The 26,270-nt window shown below is 38.5% G+C and overlaps 1 protein-coding gene across 1 annotated transcript in view; it reads left to right on the top strand.

Moving 5' to 3' along the window:
• The window catches only part of Copg2 (COPI coat complex subunit gamma 2), a 124,701-nt gene that overhangs the window by 10,442 nt on the left and 87,989 nt on the right, over positions 1-26,270 (top strand). The window contains exons 5-7 of the mRNA XM_041675596.1: positions 1,494-1,573; positions 24,110-24,185; positions 25,729-25,821. Of these exons, the coding sequence (XP_041531530.1) occupies positions 1,494-1,573; positions 24,110-24,185; positions 25,729-25,821 (249 nt within the window). The remainder of the gene's footprint in view (positions 1-1,493; positions 1,574-24,109; positions 24,186-25,728; positions 25,822-26,270) is intronic.

Genomic DNA, 26,270 nt, shown 5'->3' with positions numbered 1-26,270 from the left:
CTGGAACTGGGTCTGATGGTGAGTTTCTGTATTTATAAGTACTGAAGGTACTTAGGAGGCTGGGTAGACTAAAGGAGCCTGGGGTCTACAAGTAAATCAGAGATGCAGCTGAGGAGAGCTGGGCTGGGCTGGGCTGGACTGGGCTGGAACTGTTATTGTTACTGTCTCACTTTGGATCCTGGTATCCATCTGGAAACTTTGATAACTTAAAATGGAAGTTGATTATCCAGCAATGAGTCATTTTAGGAGAAACATTGGTATTCACTGAATGGAGGGGAAAACAGAATTAGCATTATGTCTGCATACACTCTTTCTTTCTTTCTTTCTTTCTTTTTTTTCTTTCTTAAGATTTATTTATTTATGCTAGGCAGTGGTGGCTCACGCCTTTAATACTAGCACTTGGGAGGCAGAGGCAGGCGGATCTCTGTTGTTGGAGGGCAGCCTGGTCTACAGAGCTAGTTCCAGGACAGGCTCCAAAGCTACAGAGAAACCCTGCCTGCATGAATACCTGCATGTATGCGTATATACCATAAGAGGTCACCAGATCTCATTATAGATGGTTGTGAGCCACCACGTGGGTGCTGGGAATTGAATTCAGGACCTCTAGAAGAACAGCCAATGCTCTTAACCACTGAGCCATCTCTCCAGCCCTTGCATACACATTTCTTAGAAATCTTAATAATACATTTTGTGAGACAAGTCTTAATCACTTTAAAACAGTTATATCTCTGTAGAAGAGTAGTTGATTGTGTGTGTGTGTGTGTGTGTGTGTGTGTGTGTGTGTGTGTGTGGTTTTGCAAGGCAGGGTTTCTCTGCATAATAGCCTTGGCTCTCCTGGTACTTGCTTTGTAGACCAGACTGGCCTTGAACTTGTAGTTTTCACCTGCCTCTGCTTCCCAGCAAAGAATGGATTTTTTTTAAAGCAATCTTTTATTTTACACACCAATCCTAGTTCCTTCCCCCTCCCTTTCTCTCAGTACCCCATCCCCATCCACTCCTCATGTGGAGTCAACAGAGTCTTATTGTATCACTTGAGGCTCGACCAAGCCTGCTGCTCCCCCATCTCCTGGTTCTTGCTTAGCCAAGTAATTGATTTTTTTTAAGGCTTTGCTTTTATGTTTTCTCAGATATCAATGCATCAAGTGTTTTTGCTTAAGAAATAGTAGTATTTTGAGTGTTTTTAAAAAATATCCGTATAGTTTTAATGATATTTTTAGATATTTTGAAGGCTATCTCCCTTCTTTGTTTTTAATGTTTGTTCATGTGTGTGTCAGTAGATAACTTGTGGGAACTGGTTCTCTGTTTTCAGTATTTGGGTTTTAGGGATTAAATCAAGCTATCAAACTTGGTAGGAAGCACCTTTACCTTCTGAGGTATTCTTGAGGTATTCTTGCTGGCCCACGAATACCTCTTAATATACTTGAAGTCTTACTTAAAATAACTAAAAAGTTTTCTTACAAATAACCTGCTATAATCTATAAATACACTTTCAGCAAACATTGAGGAGAATGTGCTACCTGACCATTAAAGAAATGGCCACCATCTCTGAGGATGTGATCATCGTCACAAGCAGGTATGTGACTAGTCCAGAGTCTGGGATCGAGTCCTTCTGCACTGATGGCATATCTGCTGTGTTCTTGTAGGAATAGCCTATCTTAAATTATTCTTTTTTAAATTGCAATTTTCATATACAATATTTGTTATTCTCTTGATTTGATGTTTCTTTTAACTGCCAATAAGAATTTTCAAGAACGTTATATCTTAAACCCTTCTTTTCTAAACTACAGTTGCCATATAAAAATCATGCCTATCTGTTAAGAGGGTTACAAAGGGTACTGATAATAAACTGTGGGTTAGTTTTTAAAAGTCTGTAAAAATTGGGATGGAGAGATGGCTTGAGTGATTAAAAACTTGAGTTCAGTTCCTAACACTCATATTGTGACTCATAACCATCTGTAACTTGAGTTACTAGAGATCCAGCACCTTCTTATGGTCCCTGTGGATGTCGGGTACACATGTGATATACATACATACCTGCAAACAGACACTCATACACATAAAATAAAATTTCTTTCTTATTTTTTTTTTTTTTTGGTTTTTCAAGAAGACAGGGTTTCTCTGAACAATAGCCCTGGCTATCTTGGCACTTTCTTTGTAGACCAGGCTGGCAGAGAGATTCACCTGCCTCTTCCTCTCTCAAGTGCTGGGAACGAAGGCGTACACCACCACTCCAGGCATAAAAAATATCTTTTAAGCTCATAAAAATAAATATAGGTAAAACTGAAAAGTAACTGCTTACTTAAATAAGGTATTAATGCTTACAATAAATAATATCAAAAGGTTATCATCTTACATATAAATTATCCTTTAAAAATACTGAGGGATAGTTTACAAAATAACCACTATAAAGATCTAAATATCTTTAGTCACTGTCGCCAGTAACCAAAATAAGTAAATTAAACATTTAAGAACAAACTAGAAAATACTCACTTATCAGATCAGCGAAAGAGCAAAGGCATATTATTACATTCCTCTACGAAGACTGGTGCTCTGGCACCCAGAGTAGAGCTGGAAAGCTAGGAGCACTTGGGACTCCTCATAGTGCCACGTTCTGGATCACTCATCTGTTGTGTCTGTCATTGGTAAGATTAGTTCATTAGCCATGTGTAATGCTTACATTAGGAAGTATTGCAAGCTTTTGGAATTATTTTTGAAAAATCTTTAAGAATATGAAAATTCTTTAATAAACATAATCCTGAATGGAGGTGGGTACTCTGTATAGTCTGACTTTGAAATATTGTATATGTGTGTGCCTAACATGGTGGTGAACACAGAAATGTAGTAATAGTAGTGTATATACGTGTGTAACGTGGTGGTGAACACAGATGTAGTGATAGTGTATATACGTGTGTAACGTGGTGGTGAACACAGATGTAGTGATAGTGTATATACGTGTGTAACGTGGTGGTGAACACAGAAATGTAGTAATAGTAGTGTATATACGTGTGTGATGTGGTGGTGAACACAGATGTAGTGATAGTGTATATACGTGTGTAACGTGGTGGTGAACACAGATGTAGTGATAGTGTATATACGTGTGTAACGTGGTGGTGAACACAAATGTAGTAATAGTAGTGTATATACGTGTGTAACGTGGTGGTGAACACAGATGTAGTGATAGTGTATATACGTGTGTAACGTGGTGGTGAACACAGATGTAGTGATAGTAGTGTACATACGTGTGTAACGGGGTGAACACAGATGTAGTGATAGTAGTGTATATACGTGTGTAACGTGGTGAACACAGATGTAGTGATAGTAGTGTATATACATGTGTAACGTGGTGAACACAGATGTAGTGATAGTGTATATACATGTGTAACGTGGTGAACACAGATGTAGTAATAGTAGTTTATATATGTGTGTAACATGGTGATGAACACAGATGTAATAATTGTGTATATATGTGTGCAACATGGTAGGTGGTGGTGAATACAGTAATATAGTAATAGTAATTTATCTTTAGCTGCTTGGAATTGTGGTTAATATTTTATTTAAATGTTTGGTAATTTCTAAATATCTTAGAATGAATCTGTATAATTTATAGTAAAATATACAATGTTACTTAAATATAGTTGCATTTTTAGTGATTAATTATAACTCATTTAACTGAATATAGTTTTCATACAATGAAACACATTTTGAATACAAGTCAATATATTGAATACAATTTCAATTAAAGCTTTCAATTGAAAATATCAGAAAAGCAGATGTAAAAAGTAACTTAAGAAGAAAATGTATTTTCTCTCATGTAACTGTAAGTCTGGAGGCACAGACTAGCTGGTGTTGCTGCAACCATTTGATAGTGGCAGCACTAGTATCACTTGGATTCTTTTGGATGCACTCCATCATGGCAAAGTAGATGCTTGAATTACTGGCAGTATCCCATGTTCAAGCAGGAGAACCACTGGGAAGGGGCCAAGGGATGCCAGCACCATCTGTCTCTTTTAGCAGAATGCAGTAACATTTCCTGAGCAGTTTTTAGATTTCATTTGGCCATCTATATTATATGACTCTTCTTAGGAAGCCAGGAAAGTAAGTATTTAGCTTTATCGTCCAAGTACTTAGGGGCAGGCAAGGAAGAAGGGGTTTAAAATTAGTGTTGAATTGATCAACTAATAGTGTCTGTGACAAACAAACAGAAACCCTTCAGTTATATTTTTTTAATTCACTAAATACTTGAAAAATTAAAGATAAAATAACTATATTGTTTGTTTCCTTTAAGTGTTTAATGTTTTCCTCTGAGCCTAGATATAATTCTGGTTTATTTTTTAATAATATATGTGATTAGTGTGCATGGTAGGCCAGATAATGGTCTTCTAAAGATGCCCATGTCCAAATTCCCAGGACCTGAGAATGGGTTATATTTTATGGTAAAGGACGGTTAAAGTTGATAGGAGTATTCTGGTTTATTCATGTGATCCTTTAAAAGGTAAGTGTTCTTAAAAATGGAAGTAGAGGGCTAGAGAGGTGGCTCAGCAGTAAAGAGTGTTTGCTGCTTCTCCAGATGGCCCAGGTTTGATGCTCAGCACCAATATTGGGCAGCTTACAACCACCTGTAACTCTCACTCTAGGGGATCTAGGAGGAGGCCCTCTTCTGGCCTCCTTATGCCATTCAATCTCTCTCTCTCTCTCTCTCTCTCTCTCTCTCTCCCCCCCCGTCTCTCCCTCTTTCTGTCTCTTTTGTCTGTCTCTGTCTCTCATACATACACAAATAATAAAAACGTGTTTTTATAAAAATACAAAGGGGTGCCAGGTGGTGGTGGCACACACTTTTAATCCCAGCATTCAGGAGGTAGAGGCAGGCGGATCTCTGAGTTCAAATGCAAGTGGGAGGCAGAAGAAGAGTGTCAGTAAAGAGATTTGATGACGCAAGTGCTGGAGAGATGCTGCTAAAGATTTGACAACAGAGGAAAGGGCTGAGTCATGAGCATGATGACCTCTGACGTTGAGACAGATGAAGAAATGGAGTCATCCATCTTTACTTTTTTGTTGCTGAAACAATGCCTGGAGCTGGGTTCTTTAACAAGTAGGGAGATTTATTTTGTTGATTTGTGGCTAAAAGTTCAAGATTGGTGTCTTCGTTTTTTTTCTGTTGTTGTGGTTAATACTTGGACAAGAGCAGCTTAGGAAGAAAGGGTTGTTTTGGCTTAGAGTTCCTGTCTGTCATGGTGGGAAGACATGGCTGCAGGCAGGGAAGGAATGGTGCAGGAGTAGGGGGCTGGCTGGTAATCCACATCCAAGAGACTGAGAGCAAATAAAAGATGTACCAGGCTATAAAGTCTCAAAGGCTACTACCTCCAATGACCCACTTCCTTTGGTGAGGCTTCACCTCCTGAAGGCTCTACAACTTTCTTAAACAGCACCAGCCAGGGACCAAATGTTTCAATACATGAACCTATGGAAAACATTTCTTGTTCAGACCACAACAGTTGAGTAACTCTATCTCTTTGACCTCTGCTGGGGGCTCCATGGATTATAATATTACTAAACATCATAATGGCAGGAGTGTATATAAAAGAGGTCAGGTGGTGAGACTAGAAGTCAGAGGAATGCAGGAAGCCAGTATTTATATATATTTTAAATAACAACTTGATCTTGCCGGACTAACCATGTCCTCAGTGATTTTAATAACCACTTCTGAGGGCAGCGTCCCCAATGACTTAAGTACCTTCTACTAGGTCCCATCTGTTACAGGTTCCACCACATTTATACTGCCAATCCGAACAATAAGCTTCCAGCACCTGGACTTTTAAAGGTCAAACTCAGCAAACCCCTATGGCTTTCATAATATAGGCCTCCAAAAATCTTGATTTTCCAGTGAGACCTGTTTTGGATACCAACTCATTAACTGTAAACTAACTACAACATAAAGTGAATGCTACTCTAACCCTCTAACTTTGTGGTACATTGTTACAGCAACGGTAGGATAGAAAAATAATGCAGATTTTATACTTGAATATGGAGTGTTACTATAACAGAAAATCTGAAAGTAGCTTTGGAACTTTAAGGAGATGTTAGGAAAACCCTAGACCAGTGGTTTTCAACCAGTGGATCACCTCCTTTGAGGATTGAACAAACCTTTTATGGGGCTACCTAAAACACAGATATTTACATCACAGTTCATAACAGTAGCAAAATTACAGTTATGAAGTAACAAAGTAATTTTATGGTTGGGGGGGTCACCACAACATGAAGAGTTGCAGTATCAGGAAGATTGAGAATTGCTGCCCTAGAATGTTAGTGGAGATGTAGGTTTTAGTCACTGTGCAAGACTTAGAAGTTAAAGGAGCAGGGAAAAAATTACCTTAAAGAATATCCAGATCACTGTGAATAGATCATTAGTGGAAACAGGCATTAGCGATGCCGATAGTGAGGATCCAGAGGAAAATGAAGATGTAGGAAGGGAAATCTTTTTATTATAGTGGCAGGAAGCTTAACAAAAATATATTCTGTGATTATGTGAGAAGCATGACTTACAAGAAATAAACTTAGATTTTAACTGATGAGATTTCCAAGCAAAGTGTTGAAGATGCATTCTGATTTCTTTTTATGTGTTTAGAAAAATTTGAAAGTAGGTAAATTGAACCAAGTTTTCTTTAGTTGAGACTTGGGAGGTAGAGGCAGGAGGATCAGGAATTCAAGGCATTTTTGGCAACCTAGCAAATTTGAGGCCAGTCTAAGCTACATGATGCTGTGGGATAATGCTTTTATACCCTGTAAAGATTCACTTGTATTGGTTTAATAAAACGCTGATTGGTCAGTAGTCAGGCAGGAAGTATAGGCAGGATGACCAGACTAGAAGAATTCGGGGAAGGGGAAAGTCTTAGTCTGCAGTCTCTAGCCAGATGCAGAGGAAGCAAGATGAGAATGCCTCCCTGAGTAGGGTACCAACCACATGGTCAAACATAGATAAGAATTATGAGTTAATTTAAGTTGTAAGATCTAGTTAATAATAAGCCTGAGCTAATAGACCAATCAATTTATAATTAAGCCTCTGTTTTGTTGGAACTGAATGGCTGGCTGCAGGACCAGGCAGGACAGAAACTTCTGTCTACAGCATGAGATTCTTTCTGTCTCAAAAGCAACAACCACATCAAAATCAAAGAAACAACAACAAAACAACACAAACCACCAAAAAGTTAGGACTTGCTATTTTTGGAAATTGTCTAAAGGGCATAGGGATGCTAAGACTGAGACAGTCACCTGGCCATGGTGGCATACGTCTTTAATCCCAGCACTCAGGAGGCAGAGGCAGGAGGATCTCTGTGATTTTGAGGCCAACCTGGTCTACATACTGAACTCCAAGATAGCCAGGACTGTTTCACAGAGAAACCCTGTCTCAAAAAACAAACAAAACAAAAGACTGAGAGAATCATTGTCATGAAAGTGTGCTATAGAGAAACAATGAAAGGAGTCAGTGCTAAAAAATGAGATCAAAAGGTCAGAGTGTTCATTTTGAACGCTAAAGAGGTCAACAGTGAGTCCTTACCAGCAAAGCAGAAACTGGAAATAGAGATGAGATTGTTAAAGCAAGATCTGTGGTTGAACCTCTGTCTAAATGCAGTGAGTCTCTGTACTTATGGTAGATCCACAAGGTACTTGAGCATACTATACCAGCAGAAATGCTACTGTCTTGAACCTAAAGGGACACAGAGAAGACAAAGTGAAAGAAGTTTTCAACCTCAGACTTGAGCACATAGGAAATAGGCTAATAGTCCTACTCAGTTGTGAGTACGTGTTAGCTGTACCTGTGGCCAAGTGGAGGTGGCTGCCTATGTGAGCAGAAGTGCATGCCTAAAGAATGCCACTGGGAACTACTTAGGTTGCTGCTTAAGCACTTTGCCCAGCTAGATTTTAAAGTTGTTTAGGGCCTGTCTTGTGTCTTTATCTGTTGCTGTGATAAAGTACGCTGACAAAAACAACTTAAGGGGTAAAAGTTTGTTTGGTTTACCGTTCCATTTTACTAGGGAGCCAAAGCGGCAAAAACTTGAAAGAACTGCTCACATATTTTTAAAGTTCAAAGTTCCAGGTTATAGTTCATCAGGGCAGGAAAGTCACAGCAGTAGGAGTCTGAGGGAGCTAGTGACTTCATGTCTACAGTTCAAGAAGAAAAGAACAATGAACAAATGAACACTTAGTATTCAGCTTGCTTTTTCCACTCCTATTCAGTCCAGGATCCCTTGCCTGGGGAATGGTGCCGTCCACAGGGGAGGTCCAAAATAATCCCCCATAGATATACCCAAAGGTCCCCCTTCCAGGTGAGTCCAGATTTTGTCAAGGTGATAATTTGCACAAGCCTTTACAGGGCCAGTGACTTACTTATCTTTCCATTTTCTCTGTTTTTAAATGGGCACATCTGTAACTGTTACACTGTGGCATTCTTGCATTTTATTTTTGTCACAGATTCAGAGATGGAGAGGATTGATGCACCAGGAATGACAAAAATCTCACCCAAATCTAATTTGATGATTTTGATAATAAGATTGAGATTTTTGAATCAGTGAAATTTAGATGAGATTTTAGATTGACTCGCTACTATAGTATGTTGATACTGTATATCCTTGATACTACAGTCTGGGGAGATCGTGGGATGGGGTGAATGTATTTTGCACATGAAATGGATGCAGCTTTCATGGCACAATAGTTTTTGGCCTAGTGAGTACTATGTTGGACTTCAGTTCTACAGAACTGTAAAATTATAAATGTGTGCTGTTAAGCCTCTAGTTGTGGTAATTTGTTACAGTAAGAACAGAAAACAAATAGTGCAGGTGACCATTCTGTACACATAGACAGTTGTGTTAAGAGGGCAGGAAAACCTGAAGGCAGATACTTCCTAATAGAATATATATGAATTAATAATAAGTACATGGAACTGTGATTTATCAGGGAAATGCAAACTAAAATCTTAATAAGCTATTATACCATAGGATAATTAAAGAAACCTAGCAATATAAAAACAAGAACAAGACAACAAACTTTTGCTCTAGTACAGAGTATATAGAACAACTGAAACTTTCATGCACTATAACAGAGCTATAACTATTTAGAAAACAGTTTCCTATAGAGTTAAATGTGTACTAACTCTGTGACCAGTAATATGTCTAGATATTTACCTACAGAAAATGAAAATATATGTGTACATAAAAAACTGCATAAGAATTCTGTAGCAACTTTAGACTAGACTAGAGATAACCCAAAGTACCAAGTATAGAAAAATGGATAAATACAATGTGATATACTCATGCAGTGGCCTGCTGCACAGCTACTGAAAAGAACAAATTGCTGATTCAAACAATAGCATAAATAAACCTCCAAAACTTCCTATTGGAACAATATCAAAAAGATACAAAGAATACATCCTGGATGGTTCTACTTTTATATCTTAAGGACAGCTCAAACTCAATGTGTTAATAGAAGCTACAAGTCTGGTGGCTTGGAGGAAATTGCCTAGAAATGAGCATGGGGAGCTTTCCATGGACATGCAGATGTTTAATAATTTATTTTTGGTGGTTACATGCATATCACACTTGCCTGAACACTTAATTGTTTTGGTTTATAGCACAACTCAATTGAAGAGTTACTTAAAGAGATTTTGTTAATGGCTTAAAGTTGGTCACATAGATTAACATCTGTTGATACTGTTCTGTGTGTAAGTCCACAAGTAAAGAATTCTTAGGATTCTGGAATTGAGTTCTGAAGAATGGTCCTTCACTTGAACCTTGGGAGTAGTATATTTGTGGCAGGGGTGGTGCTAAATCTTCATTGCTGATCTGAGTAGCTTTAGAATCACCTGGAAGATTGGGGAGGCACAACTTTGGATATGTCTGTAAATTTGTTTCTGAGGAAGGAGTAACCACCTGGAAACTGTGGTTCCCCCTTTTAGGCTGGAGGCCTGTAGAGTGGGGGAGGTCAACAGAATGCTGTCATTTCCCATTCTTTGCTTCCTGGCTCATCATGACTTCAACTGCTCTGCTTTATCCTATTCACCACAGTGGGCAGAACCCACTGAAACCTTGAGCTGAAATAAATGCTGTTGGTTTCTGTAAAGCATGTGGTTACAGCAATGAGGAAGAAAAGTGATACAGGATGGTTTTCAGTTTGGGGTAAGTTAACACCTCTAGTCTTGATGAATAAGATCTGTAGTTCATAATTTGTGATTTGGGAAGAAATAAATGTGTTATAGAGTTTGTAATCATGTTAAATTTTGAATTGTAGAGTTAATATATAGATTTTTGTTGGGGGTGAAAATAGTTTTAGAAAAGTGAAGTCTTTCCACTCACTTGATAAGAAGCATACAAACCTGAGCCAGTTTTTCTGATTGAATAACTGTTGTCACTGGATGATTAGTTTGAGGAGTGCCTGACTGGGACATGCTCAGTCTTTGCTGTGGTGAAATTCTTCTTTCAGAGGTCTTCAGTAACTTTTTCGTTGCAAAATCAAAAAATGAATTTCCAGCTGATATTGAAGTTCTTCTGTCTTTGGCTGTGAGGAACTTTAGAGTCCTAAATGATCTATCTCTCCTCCAGTTTGTGTTCAGAAGTGCTTACTCATCAACTGCCTGGGTCAGAGGAACACTTGAATCCTGGGAATTCATGTCAGTGCAGTTCTATTGGCAAAACTCCCAATGCTATTTGATATCTTGTATCTTTTTACGTGTTTCTTTTCATGCTGAGAATTGTCCTGTTTCCTTTCTACATAGCTCAGACACTTAGTCTTTTGTGTATTGATTTCCCCTATTCTTGACAGTTTACCAGTTTCAGTTGTTCCTGAAGCACTGTTTTGTAGGCATGTTCTGGTATTTAGTGTGTTGTTTTAGATCTTGAGAGCAAGAGCCATATCCTACATTGCTTGTACTGTTAAAGCTGGAATAGTGTCTTCCATTTGTAGAAATTCAGTGTAGGCATGTTGAAGAAGGTGAACATAGCATAGTCTGCTTTTCTGCTTTAAGCAAGGGCATTGGAAGCCTGAGGATTATTTATCTTTCTTTTTTAGGAAAGTCCTTTCACATAGTCACAGGTATGAAAGGTGTTGAGAAACCTGTCTGTGTCTGCTTCCCTTTGTATTTGCAATACTACCTTGCTTGTAAGCCTGATTGTTTGAATTAACATTTATTCTCTTTTTAAATGAAATTGTAACAGCTCTTGAAGACATCTTCTCCCAAACCTACTGAACAATAATGACTAGAAATGAAGGTCAGGGACTTTTAATTCCAGCCAAGATGAAGTAAAGACACTGTAGTCTATTTTTCCCAGCAGTACAACAACAAAAAAACCTCAGGAAAAATATAAACTACTGAGGCCTCCAAAAAGGAAATTATAGCAAATAAATGGGGGGGGAGCATTATTTAATAAATGAATGATAAAACAATAGCAAGCTTCATAAGTTCTCTTCCTTGTATTCTGGGCAGCTGAATTTAGGACTCTGTACCAAATGGGCCTCCAGGGAGAAGTCTTCCTCTTTGTGCTCAAGAGATTTGAAGAAAAGGGGCCAGTGGAGAACCTGTTTTCCCGAGCACAGGAAAGAATTCTTGTTGCTTTTTTTCCCCTCTAGTTTTTTCCTGAGGCCAGCGCCGGTAATAGAACACTTGTACTATGGTATGTAACTGGTATTATAGATACGTCAACCTTGAGAACAAAGCTGTTCCTGGAAAGGGGTACATGATAAGTAGGGAGAAAAATCTACTTAATATTATTATTATTAACAACTTTTGTTTAGTATTCCTTTCCTGAAAGTGAGTCCAGTTATGTAAAATTGGGCATTAGCACAGAAACTAAAACTGAGTAACCTCACGTTTCTCAGAGAACGGATAAAAGAGGTCTTTGATAGCCAGAGATATTGACAAAAATGATATTCAGGAAATTGTAAAGTTCTGGAAGATCTGGAAAGATCTGAGTGCTTTTTCAGGGCAGCACAGATGTGAAACGACATGACAAAGGTTTTGAAATATGAACTAACTTTGAAATCAACATGCATAGGACAGATGGGATCTGGAACTGAGTTAATTCCTTTCTAACTAAAGCATCAACATCCCTAAATCTTCTAATAGAACTCAAAGTATTGTGATATGTTTAAATTGTGCAGGGTACAAAAAGTGATCTCCAGATTCAATATTAATTCTCAGCTGAATGACCAATAGCATGCTTTACAGAACTAGAAAACAATCTTAAATTCACATGGATACAAAAAAAGATCTTTAATAGCTATGGTGATTTGAATAAGCTATGGGCCTCATAGGCTCATATATTTGAATGCTTAGTCACCAGAGAGTAGCACTGTTTGAAAGGATTAAAAGGATTGGGAGGTGTGGCCTTGTTGGAGGAAATGTGTCACTGGGCTTGGTATTTGAGGTTTCAAAAAGCCCATGCCAAGCCTAGAGCCTCTTTCTTAGCTACTGCTCCAGTGCCTACCTGTGTACTGCCATGTTTCTTGTCGTGATGATAATGAACTAAACCTTGGTCATGGTGTCACAACAGTAGAATAGTGGACTAAGAAGACAATAGCCAAAGCATACTGAGCAAAAAGAACCATGATGGAGTTATCTACAGTGCATGATTTCAAAATATATTCCAGAGTCACAGTAGTAAAAAACAGTATGATACCAGCATAAATATAGATACACACAAGACCCAAAAATAAATTCACACATCTGCATCTAAATGACTCTTGGAAAAAATGCTGAAGGCTTATGTAAATAGAGACTGCTTGTTATTTCCCCATCGCCCGGACCTGAATAATCACACAAAACTATTATTAATTAAACACTGTTTGGCCAATAGTTTAGGCATATTCCTAGCTAGCTCTTATATCTTTTTTAAAATGATTTATTTAACTTTATGTGCATTGGTGTGAAGGTGTCAGATCTCGTGGAACTGTATTTTTCAGACAGTTGTGAGCTGCCATGTGAGTGCTGGGAATTGAACCCTGGTCCTCTGGAAGAGCAGTCAGTGCTCTTAACCGCTGAGCCATTTCTCCAGCCCCTAGCTCTTATATTTTAAATTAACCCATTTCTATTAATCTGTGCATCACTACAAGGATGTGGCCCTACTGGTAAGATTCCAGTGGCAGCTACATGGCGTCTCCCTGGCTCCACCTCCTCTCTATTTTCTGCCTGATTTTATTCTGCTAAGCCATTGGCCAAAACAGCTTTATTCATTAACCAATAAAAGCTGAATTATACAGAAGGACATCCCTCATCAGTCTTGCTTTGGGAAAAAGACAGCTTCTTTGATAACTGGTACTGGGAAAATTAGACTTATTTTATATAAAAATAAACTAAAATTATATTAAAAAATTTTTAGTAGGACACCCTAAACTTTGAAACTACTAGAAGAAAACATTTATATGGGCAGTGATTTCCCAAATAGCACTCTGGTAGCCCAGAAAAGAAGCAAGAACTGAGAAGCAGGATTATGTTAAATTCAATAAGCCTCTTCACAGCAAGAAGGCAATAGAATTAAGAGGCAATCTGCAGGGTGGTAGGAAAGCTCTGCAAATAACATCTGACAGTGAATTAATGTTTAGAATATATAAAGATCAGAAAACATAACAGAAAAAAAATCAAATTTGACCAGAGAAGGGCAAATGATAAAGACATTTCTCAAAAGAAGTACAAATGGTCAATAAGTATGGGATAAACAGCTAGGTATCTCCAGGCATCAGGACAGTGAAAATTAAAACTGCATCAAGAGCATTTTTATATTCTGATAATATAAAGAAATATATTGTAAAGCAATTTTGTTATGCATATTATTTTACCATTTATTAAAAATGAACAAATTTTTATACTAATGATATTTTTATTAAGGAATTAAATTTTAGCTAAATATTTAATATATAGGATGTAGAACATCTTCAGTGATTTTAGAGTTGATTTTGTTTTATAATTTTCAGTTCTGAGAACGTTGCTTTGCACAGATGTGTAGTACAGAATGGCAGAAGAAAATGTGTTTGGAGCCATTTTGGACCCTCTAGTTTCAGTCTGAAATTCATTTAATGATTTTTTATGAAATTCAGTTCATCATCTCAAGAGCAGTTTTAAAAATAAAACATTTTAATTTAATACAATCCAGAGATGCAGTTTGATGCTGACACGCTACAGAATTATGGTAGAAAAGTATCAAAAATTTTTGCTTTTCCATAAATTATGTTTTATAAAAGCAAAAAATTTATCTGTACAGGAAAAGTACTGCAGTTCATAACCCACAATCCTCTCCATCTGAGCCAGTGTTTTTAAAGCAGCATTGTTGACACTGCTGGTATGAAGGTCTGTGTTGTGTAAGAGCATGCATTTTGAGCTCAGAACCAAGGCATCAGTGAAGTCACATTGTGTAACATGGTGAGCATTGCCAGAAACACCTTGACTTTGTCCTGATTTCCACACATGCACTGTGGCATGCATACAGCCCCACTTAATGTACACCCTCCCAAACATGCACACATACACACACTACACACAAAGACACATTTCTTTAAAATAATCTAAAGGCAATTTCAGACATATAGAAACTGAAGTATTCGTTTTTAGTATATTAATATATAAATTCAAACTTTTTTCAGTCAAAATAAAGTGATAATGAAAATTGTGGATCTACATAAAGGAATAATAGGACATTGAAAATAAAAACTCTGGAATATAAAACAAGCCAAGGGCATGATATAGGTATGTTCTCATGAATACTGTACTTGATGTATTGTTATAGTATGCTACAAGACATTGCCACCTATTTTATGGCAAAACAATGTGACAGTAGATGTGAGTATGGGATATAATGGTTAGCATGATGGATTTTGCCTAGAAGCAGGCAACCCAGTGGAGTGCTGGGATGCCTACTGAAGGGTATTAAGACAGAGGTGGTTCCCAATGAGGCTGAGGAATATGCCTCGAGGACAGCAGTTCTTGACCCTTAGAGGTCGCATATCAGATATTTATATTGTGGGTCATAACAGCTACATTAAAGTTATGAAGTAACAATGAAAATAATATTATGGTTGGGGGTCACCACATGAGGAACTGTGCTAAAGGGTTTCAGCATTAGGAAGCTTGAGAACCACCACTCTAGGAAGCAGTATATGATGGCATGTGTGTGGTGCTGTTTTATTTCCAATGCAGTAATATGAAGAAAAGAGGGCTTTAGGGGATATTAATTAGGTCGCCCAGCAGATTAATGCTGTTTTAAAAGAAGCTTCACAGTACTGCCTGAAATTCCTGGTGCAAACGAGAAGGAAACACGGAACAAACCCACTTAGGAGTTTATTAGACGGGGTGCTTACAGGCTTGGGGAATCGGTGTGCAGAAAGAGGGAGAAAGTGAGAGAGAGGAAGCAGAAGCTGGTGCATCAGGTTTTTTAAAAGCCGCCTAGCGCATGCGCACAGGGGGTTGGCGTGACTATGTCATAGCAGACGATGGGCTCATGCATGTGCACAGGGGCTTAGCTGAGTCATCGTGGACGTAACCACGCATGCACGCCTGTGTATCACACAGGTGGGTCACATGGGCCCTTTAACATTCAGGCACCTCCGCGCCTGAGGGCCCATCTGCATGTGCACGGCTCCAGAACCCCAAAATATCAGCCTTATGTGGCTGAAATCATTACACTGCCTCTTTGACTTCAGGCCTTTTGACCCTTTGAAGTCTCCCTGGGTAGTGCCATCTATAAAGACCAGGCCCTCTTCACACATTAAGTTTATTGGTACTTGATCTTGGACTTCCCATCCTCCAGAACTGTAAGCAAATGAGTTTCTATTTATGATAAATTAACTCAGTCTAAGGTATTTTTTTATGTCAGCAGAAATAGACTAGACAGTATTCTCTTCTCACTCTCAGTGTAGTTTAGAGATCCCTGTTTGTTGAGGGATAAAAAGGCAGAAACATTTAACTAATTAGCTTCTTGTTCCTGTTGGGTGATGGTTGTCCTCAGCACAGAAATACTCCACATTTCTCTTTTATATACCCCTGAATGAGAAGTTGACAGCCATGGTTACCCCACACTCCCACATCAGTGAAAGCTTGGGAAGGAAGTGAACTATATAGTATATCAGGAGTAATGCCTGTTGGGCCACTTTGAAGTCAACATATTAGTGAAGATAAAGTAAGCCACTCTACTCACAGAAGTAATTGATTTTGTATAGTGGCAGCCAATAGCATTGTATTTCAAATCCATGTTACTCATTTGACTACATTTTGGTGCTTTTATGTCTATGACAGTGGTGAATTGGAAGTAGGGAACAATTAATAGTCCAACCAGGGTACATCCAACAAAGGGCTCCCATCCTGTGGAATGTAGGTTTGAGGCAAGTCTTGGAGAGACAAGATTGGAGTAAGTCCATACTAAAGATCAGGGGGAAATAGATTAAATGGCATAGGAAAGAGATGATGGACGGAGGGGTCCTAGCAGCATGACAAATATGATGCCAACAGGTTTTGCCTTTTCCCCTTCTCCCCCTTGTTACTAAATCCCTAACGCTAGCCCCCATGGCCTGTTCCACTGACTCAAGTCCAGCAGTCGAAGTCCAATGAGGATTTCCAGCACAGATTCCCCCCTTTTCTCCTTAAACACCCACTCCTGTGAAAAGCACCTCCTTTGTTGCTTACACTTGCTGCCTTTGCTTGCTGTCTGCCTTTGCAGCCCCCCTCCCTGCCTCCTTTGTGCTAAGAATCTGGTGTCTGGGTATGTCCTTTACTGACTCTGAGGGGGGCAACATTTCTTAAAATGGGACATAGTTAGCCTTGGATGAGCTGTAGAGCAAGGATTACATACTGTGTGTTCTGCTCACTTTCCTGTAGTAGGCTTTTGTTGAAATAGTAAATGGTTACCATCTTGAAATTTTAATAGTAGATTAGACTTAATAGTGATAAGCAGATTGAAGGAAGTGTGTAACCGCCCAGTGGGTCAGTTAGTCTAGGGTTGTTACCCACCTGGCAGGTCAGTTATTCCAGGGTCCCGAAGAGGCGCTATCTGAAAAGACATGGGCGGGAAAGAGGAAGGAGGCCAAGCAAAATCTGTTGTCAAAGCCTCCGTTTATTAGCGTAATGGCAGCAGCTTATATAGCCCTTGGATGAGGAATTTGGCTTGGGATGGGGGCAGGGGGCAGGGGCATGGGATCTTGCCAGGGCAGCAATGGTCACTAGTCGACACTTGGTCACGAGTCATTGGTCAGAAGCCCGAGTCGAGTCGACAAACCTAGTGTTTTCTATGTAAGCGGAATCGTTCCTTTTGTGATTCCAACCACAAACAGTTCTCTAGATAGTTGGAATGTGGGGCAGGTTCCGCTAACAGATAGCTCTCAAGATAGTTGGGTGTGGGATGGGCTCTGCCAACAAACAGTTCTCAATACAGTTGAGGTGTGGGGCTCTGCAAACATCCCCAGGACAATGGTCCCCACTATACTTTTTGGGAAAATGGCTCCTGACAGATGTGTACATCCTGTATTAGAAACTGTTATGTCCAGATCATGGGGTCCCCCGAAAACCACCAGAGTCCAAACTTGTATGTATAAACAAAGAGCCTTTATTCATGCTCAGACTTGGGCTCCCAGTCTGTCTGAAGCAGTGGTGAGAACAGAGAGCCTCAAGCTCAGTTGGGGTAGGGTTTTTATCATAGCAGATGTTGGGGGTGAGGGGATTTCTAAGGTTCAGGATCCCTGATTGACTGACATTTGTCTAGGGGTGTCTTAGTGAAAAGGAGTGGCTGTGTGCTGGGTTAAGGCATCTGTGATCTTAGCTATAATGGTTGGAATTTTCCCCTTGGATGTTGATTGTCCTCTTCCTGGCTGGTGCTTGGGTGGACTAATTTTGTGGTCTTTCCTGGAACAAGGTGTTGCCTTACAGTAAACTCAGGTCTACTTTCTGGCTGGTCTCTATGGAGCCTGTCATGGCAGTAGTATAACCAAGGTACCCTGGGCTCCATAAATGCCTTTTGTGAGCCACTTGGTATAGTTTTAGGCTTCTTTGATTTCCGCTATGGTATATTGAGCAGTTTTGTGCAGGATTCAGCTCATTTAATTTATACTGTCTTATTTCTGGCTTTTGTTATGTACTTCGTTTCCAATCTAGTGGGATTACAAACGGACAACTCATATCTACATGCCACAGAAAAGTGGAAGAGTTGCTTGAAGTTAATGTTTAGCCAGGGCTAAGAGTAGTGGCCCTGGAGTGTATTTCAAAAGGCTCCTTAGAAGGCTGCTTTGTTAGTCAGTTTCTAATCTCTGTGACACCATACCTGATGAAAAGAATGGAGGAAAGACCGTTTCAGAGGCTTCAGGCCTTTGTCACTTGGCTCCCTTGTCTCTGGTCTCATCCCTGGTGAAGCAGATCATTGTTGGAAGGAGAAGGGGGTGCTTGTTGGTTCCGGGCCACTCAGCTAGCTTAGAACCAAAATAATCACACAGAAACTGTATTAATTAAATCACTGCTTGGTCCATTAGCTCTAGCTTCTTACTGGCTAACTCTTACATATTAATTTAACCCATTTCTATTAATCTGTGTAGCGCCATGTGGCAGTGGCTGACTCTGGTGGCGGCTCCATAGCATCTCCCTCTCCTCCTTCCTTCTCCCAGCATTCAGTCCAGTTTTCCCTGCCTACCTATGTTCTGCCTTTTCAACAGGCCAAGGCAGTTTCTTTATTCATTAACCAATAAAAGCAACACATAGACAGAAGGACCTCTCACACCAGATCATTGTGTTGGGCACATAGTGGTTGGCCATTTGGGACAAACATGAGGCAGAAAGCAGAAGAGAAAAGAGTTCGGGACAGAATATGCCCTTCAAAGCACTTCTCAATGATGCCATCATACTACAAATCCATCAGGATCACAAAAGCCATTAGCTGGCAACTGAGTCTTTAACACATGAGCCTTTTGATATAGCACTTCATACCCCAACCATACAATTGCTTATTAAATAACTGGTTGCAAATTGGAGAAAATCTGTTGACACTGGTGTCACCTACTAACCTGCTGCCCTTGCTGTGCTTTGTAGTTGTGCAGCACATTGCCATAGAAGCATTCTGGAGCAAGCCTTTTCCAACACACAAGGAAGCTAAGACATTTATAGAACATAATTTAGGGAACTCTGGGCCATGGCTAAAATCACTGCTTACTCTTTTAAAATAAAATTTTATTTGAATATAGCCACACCCATTTTTTCTGGAGCTGAGAACTGAATCCAGGGCCTTGCGCTTGCCTAGCTTACCACTGAGATGAATCCCCAACTCGCCACACCCATTTTTTAATGTATTGTGTATGACTGCTTTTATACTATAAAAGATTCGAATAGTGTTGAGGAAACATATAGACTACAAAATTCTAAAATGTTTACTTATTGATCCTTTTCAGAAACAACAAAAATCCAAGCCTGTTTCCTACTGCTGCTTAGCAAGTTACTACAAACCTGCTAACTTAAACAGTTTGGTGGTTTAAAAACAGGACAGAGAGCTCTTTTCCAGATGAGGCTAGGAAGATGACTCAGATGACTCAGCGGGCAATACATTTGCATTGCAAGCATGAGGACCTGAGTTTGAGTCCCCATGGTTCATCTGGTGGATAGCGGCTAACCTCAGTGCCTCCCTGTAGTGAGCCAGATGGGAAGCTTGTGGGCCAGTTGGTCTAGCGTGTGGAGCAGTGAAACAACAAGGGGAAAGGCAAGGACTAGCATTTTAAGTTGCTCTGACTTCCACATGTTTGCTGTGGCATACATTTGATCACTCTTACACACACGATTGTGTACATATATACATATCATATACCAACATACACAGAACAACTCTGAAAAACAGTTTCACTTGGCTGGAGTCAGAGGTATGGCCAAGGCCTGCTCTCTGGCCACTCTAGGACATGCTTACCTTCTCTAGCTGGAGGCTGCCTGCATCGTCTATCTTGAGCTTCACATCTTGTACTTCCTGTGCCAGGCTCCTGCTTTACTCTTAGAAGGATGCTTGTGATTATATTTGGGGCCTGCCCCACTGTTCTGGCATAATCCCTCCCATCTTAAAATCTTTACTCACATCTACAAAGAACTTTGCCTCATAAAATAAATTCGTAGGTTCTAGAGAATAATACCTGAGTATCTTTGGAACCTTGCATATAGCTGATCGGTCTTCCTCTAGTCCCCGCAGGTTTACATCTTCCCTACATGTAAAATGAATTCTCCCTCTCATAATATCCTCCAAAGACTAAAACCATGATGTCAACTCTAGCTCAAAAGTCCTAGATGTCCCCATGTAAATTGTCAAAATGTAGTTATGGGCAAGTTCCTTGGCCTATTTCCTCCTGGTGAAGAATAATGTGCTTCCTAGTTTCTTACGTCCACGGGTCTCTCCATATGTGCTCCCCAAATACAGTGGTGGAGTGGGCAGAGAATCACACTTAACACTCTTTCTCATTCTTAAAGGGAGAAGCATAGGGGAAAAAAGAAGAAGTTAATAGTGCTAAAGAACTTTGAAATCCAACCATGTAAACGTCTTTTAGGCTTAAGGTTTGGGAATACTATTTTCCCTACCCCTGTGTGTGTTCTGCTTGGGTGTTTTTGTGTTACTTTAGTAGAACTGAGTAGCTGTGAGGAGGTCTTACAGTCTGCAAAAGCCTAAAATATTGCTTAGATTGTCCTTGAGAGAATATACACTTGTTGACAGCAGGAATATTTGTCTTTTACTCATTAACATATCCAAGTCTCTAGAATACCATTTGCTATATAATAAACCCTTACTGTAATGTGGAACAAAATGTAAAGATTAAGGTAGCAATGGAAGTGAGGGATAAACCTTTAATATTGCTGAAACCTAGTTTATAGATAAACGAAACATTCATTGATAAAATAGGAAAAAATTTTCTTGGCTTATGAAGAAATTAACAGCTTAAAATAGCATACTGCATTCAAACAAAAATTACAATAGAATGACCAGTGCTAAAATACATCTTGGAGAGATTATATTGTTGAAAAAGACAATACTAGTCACGTAGATGTGATGGTGCATGTCTGCAAGCCTAGCACTTTGTAAACTGAAAGAGAGGGACTGAATTCCAAGTCAACCTGAGCAGTATAGCAAGTTCCAGGCCAGCCTGTGCTATATAGTGAATGTGGGGCAGGGAGAGATAGACTCCAGAGACTGACCTCTTGACCCAGTCTGATTTTAGCCATTCATGATAATTTTAAGTGTCAGAAAAGAATGGGGATAGTGTCCGCAAAGCTGTAAGAGAAAGAATGAGATTTAAGAGTACTTTACAAATTGCTAAGCAAGTTGTATTTCAAATACAGAGACAATAATCACACTTTTAGACTTGAAAGAATGTAGGGACCATAACATCAATGAGCATTTCTTACAATTCAAATTACAGTAATCCTAAAATTAAGAATAAATCCTATAATAGGTTGTAGAATATGAGTTAGCAGTGAACATTGAGTTTATAAAAGAAAGGATAAAACCACTCTAGGAATTATGTTAAAACCGAATATAAATATTATACATATATGCATATAAATATTTCTCATAATTCAAAAATTCAAAATTGAGGAGAGATGAGCAAGCAGACAAAAGTGATGTTATATTTACATTAATTTTCTTAGGTTTTATAAGTTAATTTTTTATTTAAAATTTTGTGGCAATCACAAAAGAGCTGAAGTTAAAATATAAACCTTGCACATTTCAGAAAGAAAGCATAACACTTAGTAGAGCACAGTAACTCTAGCTCTGTCAGTAAGGTAGCAAGTAGCTATGTAGGCTACTAAAATTATAGAGAACATAACTGAAGCTGAATTTAAGACTCAGTTCTTTAGTTCCTCCCGTATATTGTGAGTGCTCAGTAACAATAAAGAACCTATAGATCATATATTCAATGATGTAAAACATTCTCATCATTGTGAGAAGTCTCTTGCCTTCTAAGGAACAAAGAAAGTATTCAAAATAAAAGTTGCTACACAGAATGATTAGATGCAGTTAACCCTAAGTATAGTCTGTTAAAAGAGATACAGAGATAAAATACAGCCAGCCAGGTGTGGTGAAGCACAGCTCTAATCTTAGAATTTAGGAAGTGTTAGCAAAGAGGATTCCAAATTCAAGGCCAGCCTAAGCTATATAGAAGAATGATTTGAGCCAAAACTTAAATCAGAAACTAATTGTAGAAATTAATTCCTTTTAACAGTTTTTTTTTGTTTTGTTTGAAACAGGGTCTCATTGTGAACCTTGCTCACCTTGGATGAGTTCTGCTTGCCTCTACCTTCCAAATATTAGGGTTTTCCAGCACCCCAGTTTTACTTGAAGCTTTTATAGCCAGATGGTGGTGCCTGCCATTATTCCCAGCACTTGGGAGGCAAAAGCAGGTGGATCTCTGTGAGTTCAAGACCAGCGTGGTTTACAGAATAAGTTCCAGGACAGCCAGGGCTACACAGAGAAGTCCTGTCTTGAAAAAAATAAATCATACAAATAATATTGAATCCACATATAGTATAAACCTCCAGGCCCAGCATTGGGAGGCTGAGAAAGGAAGATTGTGAATTTGAATCTAACCTGGGCTACACAATGAGATTATAATAAATTATAATATTTCATATCTGCAGGACATTATTCCATATTTCTACTTGAAGCATCTTATGTTTTTAAATAAAATTTATCAAATAAGGAAGTATCATCAATTTTTAAAGTATGTGTGTATGTAGATGTGTGGGCATCCACATGCAATAGCACACTTATGGAGATCAGAGAACAACTTTCTGAAGTAAATTGTCTTCTTATATAATGTGGGTCTCAGGGATTGAACTCAGGCCACCCCTTACCAATTCCTTAACACATGGAATTCCCTTCATGTGCTGTCTTGCATTAGTATTTAAAAGCAAAAACTAAATAATTATATATCCAAAGAATATTGTCAAAATTCAATGCCTGTTCTTTTTTTTTCTTTTAAAGAAAACATTGAGAAACAGAAAAAGGTAAAGAATGCATTGACAATTAAAGTATATCATAAACTTAAAACTAGGGATACAGCTCAGTGGTAAAGTGAGTTCAGGGTTCTGAGTCTGATCCCCTAAATAGCAGCATTGCAGTTAATTTAATGGGAAGCATTAAATAGGATAAAATACCCAATATTACCATTCTTTTAGAATATTAACTAATACAGTCACTTGGTAAGAAGCAAAAGAATATTGTTTTGAAAAGAAAATAGCGAGGATCTAGGAAGGATCTTGTTTTATTATTAAGTAAAAAAGGAAAGGTTAGCATTCAGGGGTAAGCATTTTAAAAAATCTTGGTGTTATGGTTAGTGCTAATAACTTACTAAGAAGTTATTCTCAGTTAAGTGGCATTGAAGACTTGGTGGGTGAGGAGAGACAAGTGTTAACATTTGTTTTTCACTGATCTTTTTTAATACTTAGAACCAGTTTTGTTAAATTAATTGCTTTTATAATTTAAGGAGTAAACAGTGAGTGGACTCTGAGTTTTTCATACTTTTTGCTCCCACTGTCCTAACAGAATGAGTCAGTTGTGGCTATTTTAGATGACATGAAGAGGAGTTGAGAAAGGGGGAGTTTGATTCCCAGTTTAGGAGTAGTATAGATGAGTAGAGGGCATGAGTAGGAGGATGAAAGGCTAGCCTTCTAAAGAACTATGTGAAACCACATAGCTCAGCACACAGCATCTGCCTACTTCTAACGCTTGGCAGAAAGAGCTGAAGTCATTGGTGATTGTCAGTTTGGGAACCTGTGGGTAAGAAGGCGGAAAGAGGGAATGAATGAGCGTATCATATGTTAATTTCATATAGACAGTTTCTCTAGTCTGATGGCGTTTTAGGATTTGGGGAAATTTTAGCGTAGGGCTTTCTATAATATTGCCATTCTCATCATTATTATTGTTTATTATCTGTATTTTAAATTCCCCTTTTTTTTTTCATTTGTTGTTTGTTTTTTTCTTTTTCACCCTATTGGAAGGTGTCTTCCAGGGCAGTATTTGTTGAACTAGTGGTGGTAGTAAAGTCACTATGAAGACAATTAGGAATTGGTTAGAAGTGGACTCTAGGGAGAGAACATTTTGATTAAACTCATGCTAATTAATTTGTCTTTTAGTCTGACCAAGGACATGACTGGAAAGGAAGATGTGTACCGAGGCCCAGCCATCAGGGCTCTCTGCAGAATCACAGATGTAAGTTCTCTTTGTTTTAGTAGGTTGCTAAAGGAGACTATCTTTAGGTAGCATGCAGATCTAGACCCCAAGTCTGACTTGGTGGATCTTCAGTGTGAAGAAAGGTGACCACCAGAGAGGTTATTAACTCCAGTATTTTTCTCCATCAGCTTGTTTTTCCTTTTATGTATTGCAGTCTCTTCTTTTCTGTTTGCTGTCATGAACTATTATACTTCGGTACATCATACATAGGAAACAAAAACCTCATTCCATACTACCTTTTTACAGAAGCTTTATTGTAGACTCAGATCTCTTAGGATTTGAGGTAAACCTTTAACAAAAGAGGGACTAGAGCATCTGTCAGGAAATCATCAGTGCGGTTTCCCTTAGCCACAGTGGTAATCCATCACTTACCAGTGATGCAGATACTTGAGGGTAGATATGTGACTAGTCACCAGAAAGCTGGTAGATTATGTCTACCTTGCCCGGGTCATTTGTTTACTCTTATCTATTCTGTTCTATGTGGAAAGGTAAGATTATATAGCTGTCTCTTCTAGGAACTCGGAGTAGGAAAATTTAAAAGGGTCAGGATTGTCATGCAGATTGAATAATCGCTGCAGATTTATGCTTGGGTGTGTCTCTGAATTGCAATCTTTTCAAGGTTTATAATTTTTTTGAGATAAGATCATTAACTCAGTACATACCTCAGACTGACCTTGAATTCATAATCTTTCTGCCTCAGCCTCCTGAGTGCTAAGATTAAAGGTGTGGATCACCATACCTGCTTCATGTTTTATAATTTGATCCAGATCAAATTGGAAATCTTATAAATCTAAATACTAGAAGAAATAATATAAACAGCTTGATTTATTTTTGCTTACTATTTTGTTGCTTTCTTTTTAGTATTCTTAGTATAAGACTTGGAAATATTATTGTTCGCAATAAAATTACTTTTAATCTCAATGCTGGTCTTAGTATATCTACTCATTTGTATCTGCCACTACCCTTCCAGGACAAAAGCCTTTTTCCATGTTTAAAAGAACCTTACTTCCAAAAGATTCCATGCTGAGGGCTTGCTATAATAGTGTATTATACATTTAATTTCTTATGCCTTAAAATAATCAGAAATTGCATTCGATGTGTAGAATTGTTCAAGATGTAGAAAATGTACTTTTTGTACAGAAATATCTAACCATCTTCAGGATTTCAGAAGGACCCTCCACTCCCATATAGGAATTTCTTTTTCTTTTCTTTCTTTCTTTTTAGGGGGAGACAGAGTCTAACTAATTTGCTCAGGTTGGCCTTGAACACACACACACATGCATACACATTTTGTCTCTTTCTGTATGTGTGTGTGTGTGAGTGCGTACGGGCGTGTGTGCTCATGTGTAGCTTGTACTAGTTTTGAGTTCTGTTCTCTAGGATATTATTACTATATATAATCTTTTATTACAAAATGAATATTTACACAGAACACATATATGGCCAGTTTTCATACATTTTTTATGGGTAGTTATTTTAAATGAATGATTTTTAACAACTTTTTCTTTTTGAATGTTATTAGGGAACAATGTTGCAAGCTATTGAAAGATACATGAAGCAGGCCATTGTGGATAAAGTCTCCAGTGTATCCAGTTCAGCACTTGTATCTTCCTTAGTAAGTGACGAGGCAGCAGCTGTTTCTTATACATGGTCTTGTTTCTAGTTAAAACAAATTTCACTATTGTTCTCTCACAAGAGAAACAGTCAAAAATTTGTGTGCATCCTGTTACTTTATCCAGCTGTGTTTTATTTAGAAGAATACTGATCAGTTTTAATGGGCAATAAAAACTTGAACTTTCCATGTTTGTAAGCTGTGGGGAACCTGAAAATTGTGCACCTACTGAAGGTGGTGCGTAAGATAAGAGCAGTGAACAGGAAAGAAACAGCTTTGGTTTTTATGTTCTTCCTTTGTGCCCCATATGTTTGCCTTTTTCCTCTTTGTCCTTAGCTCTCCTTGGTTTCCTGTATCTATGTCCTTTAAAGTCTCCCTTACCACTTCTGAATTTCCTTTCAAGAACCTTTTGCTTCAGTAATAGCTTTTCTTTCTCCTTTCATCAAAACAAA

Source organism: Microtus oregoni, unplaced genomic scaffold, assembly GCF_018167655.1.
Source record: "Microtus oregoni isolate MIOR12 unplaced genomic scaffold, Mior012 000026F_ref0000081, whole genome shotgun sequence".
Taxonomy (NCBI): domain Eukaryota; kingdom Metazoa; phylum Chordata; class Mammalia; order Rodentia; family Cricetidae; genus Microtus; species Microtus oregoni.
Note: the sequence above shows the minus strand (reverse complement) of the source record. Positions and strands in the feature narration are given on the sequence as shown.